Genomic DNA, 15902 nt, shown 5'->3' with positions numbered 1-15902 from the left:
CTCAGCGTCATGTGTTGAATCTCCTCCTCCACCTTTAAAGGGGTTGTTAACATCGATTTCGTCAGAGGAAGTGAATTCTGTCCGTATTGGTCATCACTGCGATGCATAACTAGAGCAGGGGGTATGGGAACCACATGCTCGGGGTATCCAAGGGGTATGGGAACCACATGCTCGGGGTATCCAAGGGGTATGGGAACCACATGCTCGGGGTATCCAAGGGGTATGGGAACCACATGCGGGGGTTATCCAAGGTCTATGGGAACTACATGCGATGATATCCAAGGGCAATGGGAATCGCATGCTGAGGGTATCCAAGAGCTATGGGAACTATAATGCTGGGGGTGTCCAAGGGGTACTGGACTTGATCTCTGGGTATTTGTATATATTTGATTTGAATGTGTCAATGTATACATGGGGAAATTTTGTAAATAAATATCTACAAAAAACTATAAATGCTTTGGATTTTCTTGTTTGTTCTATTCTTAGTTAATTCATACCTGACGTATGTGATAAACTAAGTATATTAAGTTATATTGTCAGCAAATAGGACTTAGGTGGACTTAAACAAAGGGGTATGGAAGCATATTGGGCATTTCATTTGGGGGTTTGGAGGCAACGAAAGGTTTAGAAACGCTGCACCAGAGGACGTTCAGGTGGTTCTAAATGTCTTATTCGTAAAACAATACTTCCATAAAGATTTTAGATTTAAGATTAATCTTTCAATAGAAAAGATATCTATTGGACATTTTTCATTGCTCAAAAAGGCAAGTCAGGCAATGGGCTGGCAGAATAAGGTCTGAAAACCAAAAAGACTCAATTGCATACAAAAGTAAGATTACATTATTATATAAGTATGGAACGATCTGCATGGCTCTACGGACATTGATCAAAAAATGGCAGTGAGACTCTACGTACAAAAGAGGTTTTGTCAACTTGAAAATAAAGAAGAATATTATGAGTCAGATGGCAGGTCAGAGTTGGAAATGATTCCATAAGGGGGGTTACGAAAGTTCCATGCAGAGATGAGATAATGATGAGAGGGAGATGGTAATGACATGGAAATGTACTTCGTCCTATTCTTGGGAGGATAGTAGAAGGGAGGAAGTGGAGATTTGTGAAAGACAAAGCACATGAGACGGTGCGTCAGGCGGTGTTCGGGGCGAAGAAGACGATAAATGCATTTACTATTTACCTTCAATGCCTTCAGAGGTTCTTCGTCAGCCATGGACAAGTGGGTAGCTCTTGGGTGGACGAGCGATGGGGACTTCGCAGAATGTGTGGTACAGTTGTCAGCAGATCGTCGCTCTGTGAATGGAGATTTTAACGGATAGGTTATGGCTACAGGAGGTCAGTCTTGGCTCAGTGCCAGGAGAGTGTTTCTCTATTGTAGTCAAGGAATAAAGTAAATTTTCGGGAACTCTTTCGTTGATAACTTAAGTATCAGGAAGGAATAACGCCAACGGAATAGTATCTGAATAGAGAGAGGTATAAGGAGAGAGAAACATAATTTCTTATCAAGAAGGAATAATGCTAAAGGGTTAGAATCTAGAGAGAGAGAGAGAGAGAGAGAACAATTTCTTATCAAGAAAGAATAATGGTAAAGGGTTATCATCGAGAGAGAGAGAGAGAGGGAGAGATAATTTCTGTGTACAAACGTCTAATGTCGATGTGGTTGTTGTGTCTCAAGCAGACGGACGCTAAGGTGTTCGAAATATCGCGGCAGTCGAAGTCAACGGAGAGGCATTCGATCTCGTAGCTCGAGGAAGGTTGTGGGAGATGCAGCATTACGAGTGAGCACAAGAACAGACTCTGAAACCAAAGCAACGGTTTTTTCATAATAAATTGTCCCATTGAGGTTAAAAATGAAGCATGCACCCTCGAATGTCTTAGTGCGTGTAAAAAGACTTTGCTGGGAAATGAAATTTTAATCCTTCCCGACACTCTGAAATATAACGATTTCCGCGAACAAAGCCCTAAAAGTATACATATCGTGGATACGGAAGTTATAAATATCGCATTTTTTATTGTTGCTAATTTTTAATCACGCCCAACCAGTCGTGGATGAATCTCTCTGATAATCTATCTAAAGTAATATCCGTAAAGTCATTCAAGCAGAGGTGATTCAGCAGAATTTTTTTTTATCTTCTACCTGAATACCAGGAAGTTTCTCCACTAGCGAGTGATCTCTGGGAGAAAAACGGATGTCATTGAAAACAAAACACGGTCTAAGGACAAACATAAAGCTATTTACGTACCTTCGTATAGATTCTCAATGAAAAATGTTAGTAATAGGAGCCATTAGGAAATCAAATAAGCCCATATAATTTTTCCCTCAAACGTCATGCCATAAAAGATCGGACTTGGCGTATCTGCGCAGATTACTGTCGCTTAAACAAGGAAACGACTTCCGATAGTTTCCAGTGCGATGTACCGACGACATCTTATCTCTGTTAGGTTAGAATAAATATTTTTTTTCACCAACTTGGACTTACTTAAATGCTTTTACCAGATACCATTACCTAAGTGATTGTACCTCATACACCGTTTTCAGCAGCACCCCAGGGGACATTATCAATTTTTACGTATGCCTCCGGCTTACGTTGCGCCCCAAATTACAATATAGTGTTTGGAGACTTTTAGGGGATAACCTACATGCCTATATGGATGATCTTGTAATCTTTTCTAATACCTTAGAAGTACATTCACATAAAGTAGAGCTAGTGCTACAGAGACAAAGACAAATAATCTCAGAGTAAAATATCTAAATGTGAGTTTTTTAAAACCGAACATGTTATCTAGGTTTTATGTGTCTAGTCAAGGTCTTAAAGTAGTCCGTGGTAAGGTGTCGGCTATTCATAACTTCCGTACCTATTAACGTAAAAGGGGGATACAGCACTTTGCGCTGTAGTGGGTATTACAATCGTATGTAAATATTGTAACTCTTCAATCATGACAGCTCCTTTAACAGATCTTACGAAGAAGAGCGTAGATTTATTATGGTCTGAAAAGCATCAACAGGCGGTTCGATATCTTAAAAGCGGAAAATGCAGCTTACCTAACTTAAAAATTTAAAAAATCCCTGATTTAAATAAGGAATTTTTTTTATTGCAACAGACGCCTCAGACCAATTGGGGTGGAAGAGGGTATTACTTCAGTAATATCATAAACAGTTCTTTCCTATAGCTTTTTATTCACGTAAATGCCCTACTGAAAGTAAATATGCAGTAATAAGCAAGGAAGGGCTAGGTATCTTAACTCACTAGTACATTTTAAGTTCATAATCTATGGCTATCCTGATAAAGTCCTTACTTGAACATGAGTCCTTTACCGAGTTTTTCAAAGGCTTTAATCACAGTCCAAAAGGAACTCGGTGACAAATGATCATTCAGGTTATTGGAGCCAAGATAAGATATCTACCTGGGAAAGCAAATATCATAGCTGACGCATTATCCCGCAATCCCGCACCATACAGCAAAGAACCATTAATTGGTACTAAAAGATATAGAAACATCCGTGCCTATTGTTAAAACCGTATCTCAAACAAGAAAATTCCTTAACCCAAGAGATCGCGAGCATTGAATATCTGGGTCGGAGCGCAGAACTGTTACAAACTGAACAAAGCAAGTGTCAACAGCGATAAGCAAAACAATAAACACCAAACAATAAACACCAAACAATAAACACTTCGAAACGGAAACAGGGTCAGCGGCTAAGCAAACCAATAAACACTTCGAGCAGAAACCCTAAAGCAAAAGTATATTTAAAGTATGTGTATCAGAATAATGTAATCAAATGTAATATTATATGTAGGTCTGTGACGAGGTAAACCCGAAGAACACAGCATGACTAACGACCAGGTATTAGTAATAATCTCTTTCATACCAATCGTCATAAACTGGTTGCATTCCGTCATCCAGGGTTCCCTACTATGTCACAGAAAGCCAAATCACTATTTTACTGGCCTACAATGCTTACAGATATAAAAAGCACATAATTGATTGTAACACGTGTCATGAAGACAAGGGACACACTAAGACACCTGTCAGTTTTACGGGCCTATCCTGTGCCAAATCAATCCTTGAAAGAATATACGTAGAATATGAACAGAATTACGAGTCTGACAGAGGGAATAAACACTTCTTAGTGTTAATAGTTCCTTGACACGTTATATAGAATTAAATAGCACTAAAAACAAACACCGCAATTGAGTGCGTTACGAATATTTATGAGTGCTAAATCAATAAATATGGAATTCAACACATAATAATCTGTGACTCGGGTGGTGTAAATCAATAATAATCTCCTTAACACGTTGTGTGAATTCCTTTCCATTAAGAAAACCAATAATATATTTTATCACCCAGAGTCAATCGGTTTGGTAGAATAACTGATAATTAAATAGGAAGTGTCAATGTCTTACGAGTTACAACTCGTGATGTTGGATCCGAACTGGATTATAGCGGTTCTCGCGGTTTTTAAATACCTTTATCATTTATATCTTGTATCTATAGAATTGATGCCGCAAGTAGCCTTATCGGTACGCCGCTAGAACACTTTTCCACATATTCAAGCCAACCATTAATTTATCAATATATATATAAAAAATATATATAAATAAATAAATATAAAAAAATAAAATAAAATATGGATACAAGTGGAGTCAATATAATACACTCCGTAAGAAGTCGGAAGGGTTACAAATTATAATAAAAAAGGAATCACGATAAAATCAATAAGCAAAAACGTAACCATAGATAATTAAATATCCAAATATATATGCGTAAAGATTTGAACTCTAACTTAACGCTTTAGTAATGACAAATAAGCTAAAAGTTCAAACACATATCCAAAAACCTACTGACATATTGTCTGTCCGGTGATTTATATTCGTAGTCAATAAAAAAAAATAATAATAAAAAAAATAAATAAATAAATAAAATAATAATAAATAAAATAAATAAAATAAATAAAAGAGATTTTAAAGTCAGGAAGTCTAGAAGTGAAAATGTTATCTATGAAATAATCCTATATGAATCTTATACAGGGCTAATAATATATATAGAATTTGTATGGAAACCTTTTTCATATAGTTTGAATAAGGAATATTTAATTTAACATAATTACAATTATGCAGATTTCCAACATGAAACTAATATATTGTTCAATTTTAGTACTGTTTTTTTTCAGACATTCTTCTCATGTGGGTCGAGTATTAAAAAAACAAAAAATTTAAAAAATCCTAAAGTCGTATTTATTACAGCAAGTAACGTAACTCTTAGCTGGCTGAGAGCAATCTCCTGCCAAGTGACGACGTCATCATTGCCGTATCAGCATTTGTTCCTTTTAACCTCAATAATCTGCTTACACAGGCTTCATCTGTGTGTCGTCTCTGCTTGCAGCAGGTTGCTGGAGAAAGGAATGCTTAGCTCATGAACTTCACAGGTGGTTCATAGGTCACATGACAGGCCACATAACATATTCTTATCCGTGTGTGTAATGCAATTAGTTAAGGACTTGCAATCATTTTAAAATTAATGAACAAAATAAGCAAATAGAATTTCTATAACACAAAATGAATTAATTTTTTTCTGACCTCATAGACATTTAGAAGTATCACGATATGGATATGGATTATTTACTTGCAACATTAGCTTATTACAATCCAGGTAAATCACATTCATGGGAAAATGTCACTTTTCTTGAAAAACCCAAAGTTTATTTAGAAATTAGTTACATAGTGGGTTTTTTTTTTTTCGTTGCATCTCCTACCTATTAATAAAGTTTAAAAATTAACCTCAGAGGATGCGCACGAGAAAATTGAATATGAAACTTTTGTTAGGGCACATAGAATCATGATTAATCTTCTCTTTGACTCTTATGTTGCCTGGCAATCTTACAAATAGCTCCGTTTTCACTTCTTGTCGAGTAACTTACTACCAGTAATATCGAATTTTCTTTGAGATTCGTATTGATATCTATTTATTTTTTATAATTATGGATATTTTTACAGTCATCATAGACCTGGGTAGGTTCACTCATTGTTAATGCCATGGATAAAAAAGTTTGTACAGCGAATTCATGTGGGTTAAGTCTGGTCTAAATGGCTCTCTTCCCTCCCCTGTATTTGGATGTCGTCTGAATTTACTTTGCCCTTGTGACAAGCATAATTTCACTTGCAGGCTGATTAATGGAACCTGGTTACAGTATCCTGCAGTACGAGAGTTTTACATCGCAACTTCACAAAAAAATCGTTCGTCGCAGCGGACGACTACAGTCAAGTAACAACCGCCTACAATGTGAAAGGAATTTCATGGACTTCTTCGACCGACACCGTATCTCGTCGTTAATCTCGTTTTCATGCGGAACGCTCCAGCGGCTGTCGGAATCGACTACAAAAAGGGACATACTTCCGACAATTACGACCCGAAGGATATTCAACTCTACTTTGCTGGCGAAGGACTCGTGCTGGGGATGTTTTTTTTATTCATCGCGAACGTAATCGTGTAGCTTAGGATGCAGAGAATAAGTATGAGCGCAAAAATAGAACGTTGGACCCGCCCAGGCAAATTTTCCCCTTGTTTTAACCATTGAAAAAGGCCGTTTCATTGGCTATAGGTGGATGTCTGGAACTGTGTAATGGACGAAAAGTTGTTCGAACGCTAGTTAAAAGTGAAGTAGTATAACCTCGGTCATGTATCCTATATATATAAAGTATCATGTATCCTATATATAAATGATCATAAATAACAGAATCGAAATATATTTTTTGCGTGTACGCAATAGGAATCTATTTAAAGTGCACATATATTAATCATAATTATATGAATCCATATACATATGTATAAACAAATCAGGTAGCCTATAATCAATCTGTTAACTTTTTTCTTACCAATATCTGCAGTTATATATGAGTTAGTATATTGATTAATGAATCGAGATATAACATTTAGCATAAAAATCAACGAATCAATCAGCATAAACATTAATAATGTTATCATTCATATATGAAATTTTTATCAGTTAAATATGTTTTTATCATGTTATCTTCATTCTATGCAATTATCAGAGTACATTAGTATTTTCTGTAGCATATGTATCTTAATGAGATGAAGTGAAAAAACTGTATCATTATATATCACGTGATCACTATTATTTACCAATATCATTGTTTTATGTTTTATTACTTGAATCAATTCATGTACACCATGAATTTTTATTTACTTATATATATATATATATCACATAGTGTCTGTATCACACTCCTATAAGTCAAATGCAAGTCAAGTTTGAGTAATATTCAGTGGTTGGTTTTGGTAGCTGACCGAGCTGATGTAAGTGTTTATTTACATAATAAAAATATGGAATGTTAGTCCATATATATAAAAGACCAGATTGCTTGCAGGAATGTGATCAGACTAGAGACGCTAAAGATGACGTATACAATAAGTATGTAGGCTAAGTTGACATGCCGTCACCTGTAGTCATTCAATTGTTTATAAACATTAGTCCAAGCTCCCTGCTTGAGACAACTACCGCCTACGTGATCTGTAGCGTGTCTCATTTGATTGTGTGTTCGTATGAAACTATTGTCATTGTATGTATGTTCATATGTTCGAACTACTGTCTGTTCCTTCATAACTTGTAACAGAGATGGTAGACAGGCAGAACAGAGTTAGCTATCGTCATTAGAAGACCTGTACCTCTTTACCTAAGCTTTATCATGTAGAGGAATAGGATTAGCCATCATCATTGGCAGAAGCGATCAAGCTATCGTTATTAGAAGACTTGTACAATCATATCTGATCTTCACCATGTAAAACTTCAGAAGAATATATAATTTTTTATACTTAGTGATTTCTACAAGAACCTCACCGAACCATGAGTTTAACACATCGTCGTAAAGATAATACCGACTTCGTAAGTGATCTACAAAACCCCAGACACTCCATTGAAGATGGAAGTGCAATACCAACCGACTTAGCGTATAGAATTATCGCTAGTCTAACATTACCTCATAGGGCGCCTTATCATACAAGGCACAAGCCCACCCTAATAGATATATATATAGTATATATATATATATATATATATATTACTATATATATTTATATACATATATATATATAGATATTATATATATATAGTATATATTAATATATATATATATATAAATATATATATATATATTATATTATTCAAGTATATATACATATATATAGTTATATAAATATATATAATACTAATATATATATATTATATTATATATATAACTATATACTATAATAGTGATATAATTTATATATAATATATATATTATATATAATATATATATATATATAATATATATATATATATATATATGATATATATATATTATATATATATATATATATATATATATATATATATATATATCTATATATATATATATATATATATATATCATATATATATATATATATATATATATCTATATCTATATATCCATATCTATATCTATATATATATATCTCATATAAACACACCATTCATCCTTTAACTGGTAAACGATAAATATCGGAGCCTACGAATATCCGCATGTCTTTACTTTTTTATTTTTATTTTATTTTCTCTTCTCAACTCTGTTCCTAATCATGGTCGCTATTTTCAGTGCGCCCGGTCCATCTATTTTTGTCATAAGCGGCACTTTTCCCACTTGCTTTTGGCAAGATATATTAGGGGGGACCGATGCCATTTTGGTTCCAACCCATCCTATTCATCCGGGCTCGGGGCTCGGGACCGGCATTGAGTTGGACTGGATTACCACTTTCGCTCCATAGTGGCTAGGTCGTCCTCTAGACATATACTTCTTGTTTAAAAACCTCCGTCCTCTTAATTAACCGAATCAGATCGAAACGTTGTGAACCAACATGTCTCTTATGAAAAAGATCTCAACCGGTAGTCTTATCTCCACATTTCTCCTGCTGACACTCCCTTTGAATATACCCGCACTGCGCAGGAGCCCATTTCAAAAGCCTTTACATTTTGACTTCATCCGTTTGACTTGTGGTCCCAAACACTTCATGCAATCACTATTCCCACTTCTCTGCCTTGCGGTCACTGATCGAGCTGACAAGTTCTCATTTCCCTAATAACCTTCCTATTCTACTGCAGATGCTTGTGATTATCTGAGCAACACCAAAGGATTCCCTTCACCATCATCACCAGCAATTCCACAATTTATTTGTAGACAAACTGCCCATTTCCTGTGTTAAATCTGCTATAAATTTGTACCCACAGAAGCTGGGACTGTTTCCTTTACATTAGCAGGAAACGTTGGCGGCTGACGTGACCCATTTTCTCATGAAAGAAACTTTGTTGACTCGTCTGGTCAAGCCATCCACAAATATAACTTACACATCCATTGAGAAATAAGTCACCTTTGTTTAAGATACAGTTTTAATTCCAGCCACCCTTTTTTGTCTTTATAGAAAAATACAAACTTCGTTTGTAGCATAGAAAATTCTAAACACTACAGCAAATTACTAGTCATGTAAATCATGTACAGAAAACCTTGATTCACGAACGCTTTTCTGTCATTCCTTAAAACTTACAGGTTTTTATATATCAAGAAAAAGTCATAATTTCGATTATTGGTAACAGTGATATCAACGAAATATTATGTGATAAAATCTGACGGGACATTCTTTTCTTCATTCATCACAGGTATATTCAAGCAAATTCACAAAATGTGAAACACCCCCCGCCTCCGTAGGGGGGTTATTGCCATCAGTGTACCTCATGCGGGTCACTGTAAGCATTATTAAAGGTTCTTTCCAGCGTCCCTTTGGTCCCTAACTGCAACCCCCTTTCATTGCTTTTATTGTACCTCCCTTCATGTTCTCTTTCTTACATCTCGCTATCCACCCTAACATTTCATTTTCTAGTGCAACTGCCAAGTTTTCCTCCTGCTAATCTTTCAGACCTACCTACTCGCACTTTCCTTTCCAGCGAGGAATGACCTCATAGATCCCAGTGCTTGGGCTTTAGCCTAAACTCTATATCAATCAATCAATAAAAAACTGTGAACCCAATGCAGTATGATCTTCATATAAGAGGAAAACTGGTTGTGAAAACTTCGAGAGATTCATAAACTGAAAACCCAAAAATGATGGCGACTCTCAGTACTCACCTTGATCTCGGTATTCCAGTATCCCATTTTGTGGTTTGTTTGTTTCACTTCGATATAAAAAAAAAAAAAAAACCTTGAGAGAAGAAATTGAAGTCTTGAGATGAAGGGAAGAGGGAATGAACGGATGAGTGCAAGGTTGGCCAGAAAGGATTAAACGGACACGGGGGAGAAGGGACACACCCCTTCAAGGTATGATCCCAGAGTCTTGGCCTCTCTTGGAATAACGATGGGTACACACAAGCCGCTGAGTTTTATGCCCAGAGAGGGCAGCCATCCTTCGACGAAGACAATGGTGACAATGGACCTAGTGACGAGGCACTTCCATTGTCCTTTTTCAGAGGCGATTCGAAAATCAGCATTTTTCCTTTTTTGGGGAACAACAATAGTGGTCACTCAGTCCGCCTATGTTCGAGAGGTACATTTGCTTTGCGCCCCTTAGTGGGGTAGTGTCCCCAGTGTACCTTATGCGGTGCACTGTAGGCTTTACTTAATTTTTTTTTTGTTATTTTTGTTTGCAGCGTCCCTTCTTCCCCTAGCTGCAACTCTTTTCATTCCCTTTACTGAACACACACACACACACACACACACACACACACATATATATATATATATATATATATATATATATTATATATATATATATGTGTGTGTGTGTGTGTGTGTGTGTGTGTGTATGTATATGGTGCATCACTATACCGTGACCGGAAATAATGAGTTAATGGCCACAATAATGTAAATCAGGATTAATCCTAAATTGAGGAACGTTGTCCAAATGGTCGAAGCTGTTTTTATAACTATTTTTTACACTATTTTCGATTTTGAAAAATACAGTCTCATACATTATTTTCAATCATATAAGTATATAATATATTGTGATGGTAATTACTTCCTAGCAAAGAAAGATAAAGGAAAGGAGAATGCATTTTCGAAAAGTTCGGCAGCAAGGAGGCGTTAGCGCATTGTTTTGGAGGTGCCTGTTATCATGATGGTTCTAGAATCGGCAGGAGTGTTGTGGATCGTCGGGACGTGAAAAACGCCGCGATTTCTGATGCAATACCTCGTCTAGCTTCATCTAAGAAGTTCTACAAATCCCTGGAGTCTGGAGTCTGTGAAGTTCTCCGTAGGCTCCGCCCCCAGAGTGCCGTATAAATACAACGGTCGTAGCAGGAGAAAGGAGAGATCGTAAAAGAGAGACTCCAGTTAGTCACAGAGAGATATCCTCAGTAAGAGCCACAGATCAGATTATCAGTGAGAGATCAGCAGCAGCAGAGATTATCTGTGAGAGACTAGAGACGAAGGAACCGACGAAGGATCAGAAGAAAAGTTGCTCGAGAGTTAGTTGGATACTGATCTAGTCGTCTTCAGGAGTTGTCGACCGTGTTATCTCGACGTCGAGCAGACTTCAGAGAAGAAAAGGTCCTGCTAGAGGTTTTTGGGGAGTTCCTTCCTTACAAGTAGACTATTTTCTGCAATACGGAGTCAAGAGGACGTCTGCAATTGCCGCTCTACTTTTATGAAGCCATCTCTTCGAATTGCCAAATTGACTAGCAAGTATTTGAATTGCCTCACTGCTCCCCCAGTTCATGCAGAGATACCATTCTGCATTTACCTATGTTAGTAAGCTTGTAAATAAACATTTGTTGTGTTAGTGTTTCTTTCTATATTCGTATCCCCAGTTTCAACTGTTGGTGTTGAAATATTTTTTTTTTTATTATTTCATATCGAAGCTGAAGCGGACCTCTCTCAGAGGCCGTAACATTTGTGGTGACCTTTGGCCAGAATATTTCGACACCGTAAAATTGTGGAGACCTTGCTTAGGCTATCAACACTTTAACAGCTTGAAACAGGGAGAATATAGAAAGAACCAGAATGAGTGAGATGGTGAAAGAGTTTATCGAGTCAGGCAAGCTCCTAGGTCTAGAGGGGAATGATCTCCGTGAGTATGTTGAGAAGAAAGAAAGAGAAAAGTATGAGAGAGATGAGAGAGCGGCTGAGAGAGAGGAAAGAGCGGCTGAGAGAGAGGAAAGAGCAGCTGAGAGGGAAGTGCAGCGAGCGAGAGAAGCAATGAAAATGCAGCAAGAGAAAGAAATGTTGGTAATGCAGCAGGAAGAAACAGAAAAGGTATGTATGCATGAGCAGGAAGAGAGAGAGAAAGAGTGTATGCATGAGTTGGAAATTGCTTGGTTAAGGGAAAGTACTCGTAATAGTCAGTCAGGCAAGAACGAAAACGGAGCTGATACGTTGGGTATGAGTGCAGTGCTAAAATTAGTACCAAAGTTTGATGAGGAAGATGTTACGACATATTTCATGTGTTTTGAGTAGTTAATGGAACGAGTAGGTTCTCCTAAAGAAACGTGGACTTTATATTTGTAGTCAGTTTTGAGTGGTAGGGCACTTACTGTGTATAGTTGCATGTCTAAGGAGGAATGTGATAATTACGATATCGTGAAAGAAACTGTTCTTAGCGCGTACAGGCTAGTACTGGAGGCGTACCGTAAGAAATTTAGAAATTTAAGAAAGGATGAAAATATTACGTATGTAGAATACGGTAAGAAGTTAGATAGGCTGTTTTTTTATTAGTTAACTTCTGCTAAGGTTGAGGATTGTGATAGTTTGAAGAACTTAGTGTTGTTAGAAAACTTCAAATATAACGTATCCTCTGAGATTAAACTTTATATAGAGGATAGGCGAGAAGTATCTTTTGCAGGTGCAACTAGGTTAGCTGACGAATATAGTCTAACTCATAATTTGAGTGTTAGTAAGAAACGAAATGATCCTTCGTCTGGTAGAGTACAGAACAGTAAAGGTTTCAGTCCTAGTAATAGCAATGCGAGTAAAAGTGACTATTCCTGTTATACATGTGGAAAACGTGGTCATACGTCTAAGGTTTGTAAGAGTAAACTGGCATCTAGTGGCTCAGAATGAACTTGTTTCCGATGTAATGGGAAAGGGCATTTAGCGAGAAATTGTGCAGTAGAAAGGAAGGACGGTAAGAAACCAGTGTCTCTAGTTAACCTTTCGTCAAGTAGGAATGATGTGATGAGAGAAACTAGGAAAATTTTTGGTGAATTTCTGTCAGAAGGTGTAGTTTCCTCTCTTGGAGGAGTAGATTCGAGAGAAGTAGTCTTGATTCGAGACACAGGCGCTGCTGTCTCACTGATTCGGAAAGAGAGTGTGCCGAACAGAGCAGAAATCTATATGAAAGAGAAAGTCATGTTAGGTGGATTTCCTAACACTTGTGTTCTTTGTCCTTTGTTGAAGTTGAATTTAGAAAGTCAGGTAGTGTCAGGAGAAGTGAAACTTGCAGTTGTGGACAGTTTGCCCGTCGAAGGCGTTGACATTATTGTCGGTAATGACTTAGCTTTATCCAAGAATGTAAATTCTGTTGTGAGGAATATTCCGGTGCCTGAAATGGTAGTAACTAGGTCGGGTTTAGATACAGATATAGACTACGGTCATAATTTGTTCGTGGATTCGAACGAGAGTGAGTTTGTGGATTCGAACGTGAGTAAGTTCGTGGATTCGAACGTGAGTAAGTTCGTGGATTCGAACGAGTGTGATAGAGGTAGAAAGGTTGATCTTGGCATGAGTGTGGCTGAGAGACCTAACTCTATCATTGACGGTGATAGCCAAAGGGAAGGCGTAGCTGTCGAGAGTAACATTGTAAATGTACCTGTATCTTGTCCTAGTTACGGTGATGAATTAGGCTCTAACGTTTTGGATAAGGATGAGCTAGTCAAGTTGCAGAGAGAGGATGAGATACTAACCCGAAATTTTGAGTGTGAGCTGGATGATGATCTCGATGATGTGTGTAAGGAAACTTTTTGTTTAAAGGACGAAGTTTTGCATCGTTACGTTTGACCGAAGTCAGTTAGTAAGGGAGAAATCACCGAACAATCAGTGGTTCCTAGGAAGCTGCGTGAGCTAGTTTTGAAGTTAGCACACGATGAGCAAGGACATTTAGGAGTAAATAAAACTTTCAAGTGTATTAGTAGGGCGTACTTTTGGCCTAAGATGAAAAATGATGTGAAGAGGTATGCTTTAAGCTGTCATGAATATCAAATTGCCGGGAAACCGATTCAAGTAATTCCCAGAGCTCCGTTGTGTAATATTCTTTCAGTAGGCGAACCTTTTGAGAATGTATTTATAAATATGTTCGGACCTTTGCCTAGAAGTAAGGGTAGAGATGATTGCATAACTAATCTTGAGTATTATAAAAACAATCTAAGAGATGTTTGGCAGCTAGCGGAGGAGAATGGAAGCGCTTGGCACTTAGCGAAAGAAAACCCGAATGGAAGTCAAGGGGAAATTAAAGGGAAACTTGATCTTAGAGCAAAAGAGAGAAGTTTGTGTGTAAGAGATAAAGTTTTAGTACTAGTCTCAAGAGAAAGTCCCTTTTTACCTTATAAGTTCGAAGGTCCTTTTTCAGTGTTAGAGGAAAGGGGAAGTATACATTATAGAATTAATGTGGGTAAGAGTAGAGCAAAGGCAATGAATGTGAATTTGCTTCAGAATTATAAAGAACGCCCGTGCCATGGCCGCCGCCCGTGCCCTTGGTAATTGTGTCCCAGAAAGAGAAGTTAGTTTTGAGAAAGACGCAAGAGGTGTCTTAGTCTTTCAAAGTTTTGAGCAGAGTTCAGAAAACGGAAATAGTAAGAGAGAAGGATAATGTTATAGCAGATAGCCTCTTTAGTTTTTTCAGAATGAGTAGCCTAATGACCGTTTTCTGTTATCGCACGAGTGAGTGTGTGAGTGGGGAAGCGTGAGTGTTTAACTGGATTAAAGCTTTATGCAGAATTGTTTCCCCACAGTTTAATTCTTGCTTCTCTTTAGAAAAAAAAATAAAATCAGTTGATTTCATTTTGTTTCTCTTTTGGGGGGGCGTGTGATGGTAATTACTTCCTAGCAAAGAAAGGTAAAGGAAAGGAGAATGCATATTCGAGAAGTTCGGCAGCAAGGAGGCGTTAGCGCATTGTGTTGGAGGTGCCTGTTCTCATGATGGTTCTAGAATCGGCAGGAGTGCTGTGGAACTCGTCGGGACGTGAGAAACACCGCGATTTCTGATGCAATACCTCGTCTAGATTCATCTAAGAAGTTCTAGAAATCCCTGGAGTCTGTGAAGTTCGCCGTAGGCTCCGCCCCCAGAGTGCCGTATAAATACAACGGTCGTAGCAGGAGAAAGGGGAGATCGTAAAAGAGAGACTCCAGTTAGTCACAGAGAGATATCCTCAGTAAGAGCCACTAATCAGATTATCAGTGAGAGATCAGCAGCAGCAGAGATTATCTGTGAGAGACTAGAGACGAAGGAACCGACGAAGGATCAGAAGAAAAGTTGCTCGAGAGTTAGTTGGATACTGATCTAGTCGTCTTCAGGAGTTGTCGACCGTGTTATCTCGACGTCGAGCAGACTTCAGAGAAGAAAAGGTCCTGCTAGAGGTTTTTGGGGAGTTCCTTCCTTACAAGTAGACTATTTTCTGCAATACGGAGTCAAGAGGACGTCTGCAATTGCCGCTCTACTTTTATGAAGCCATCTCTTCGAATTGCCAAATTGACTAGCAAGTATTTGAATTGCCTCACTGTTCCCCCAGTTCATGCAGTGTAAGATTCTATCTTTTTATGTAAATAGGAGATACCATTCTACATTTACCTATGTCAGTAAGCTTGTAAATAAACCTTTGTTGTCTTAGTGTTACTTTCTATATTCGTATCCCCAGTTTCAACTGTTGGTGTT

The 15902-nt window shown here is 37.5% G+C and overlaps 2 protein-coding genes across 11 annotated transcripts in view; one reads left to right on the top strand and one right to left on the bottom strand.

Annotated features, from left to right (window-relative positions):
• LOC135198938 (uncharacterized) overlaps positions 1–10375 on the bottom strand; it is a 13487-nt gene extending 3112 nt beyond the window's left edge. Inside the window, exons 1-4 of the mRNA XM_064226857.1 lie at positions 10172–10375; positions 1656–1809; positions 1193–1305; positions 7–32 (exon numbers count right to left, since the gene is read on the bottom strand). Coding sequence (XP_064082927.1) covers positions 7–32; positions 1193–1305; positions 1656–1809; positions 10172–10198 — 320 coding nt within the window. The 5' untranslated portion in view covers positions 10199–10375. The remainder of the gene's footprint in view (positions 1–6; positions 33–1192; positions 1306–1655; positions 1810–10171) is intronic.
• Positions 1–15902, top strand: part of LOC135199505 (THO complex subunit 2-like) — a 608436-nt gene that overhangs the window by 259806 nt on the left and 332728 nt on the right. The window lies entirely within an intron of this gene.

The sequence above is a fragment of the Macrobrachium nipponense genome, chromosome 25, assembly GCF_015104395.2.
Source record: "Macrobrachium nipponense isolate FS-2020 chromosome 25, ASM1510439v2, whole genome shotgun sequence".
In the NCBI taxonomy this organism is placed as follows: domain Eukaryota; kingdom Metazoa; phylum Arthropoda; class Malacostraca; order Decapoda; family Palaemonidae; genus Macrobrachium; species Macrobrachium nipponense.
This window is presented reverse-complemented; position numbering and strand designations above follow the sequence as displayed.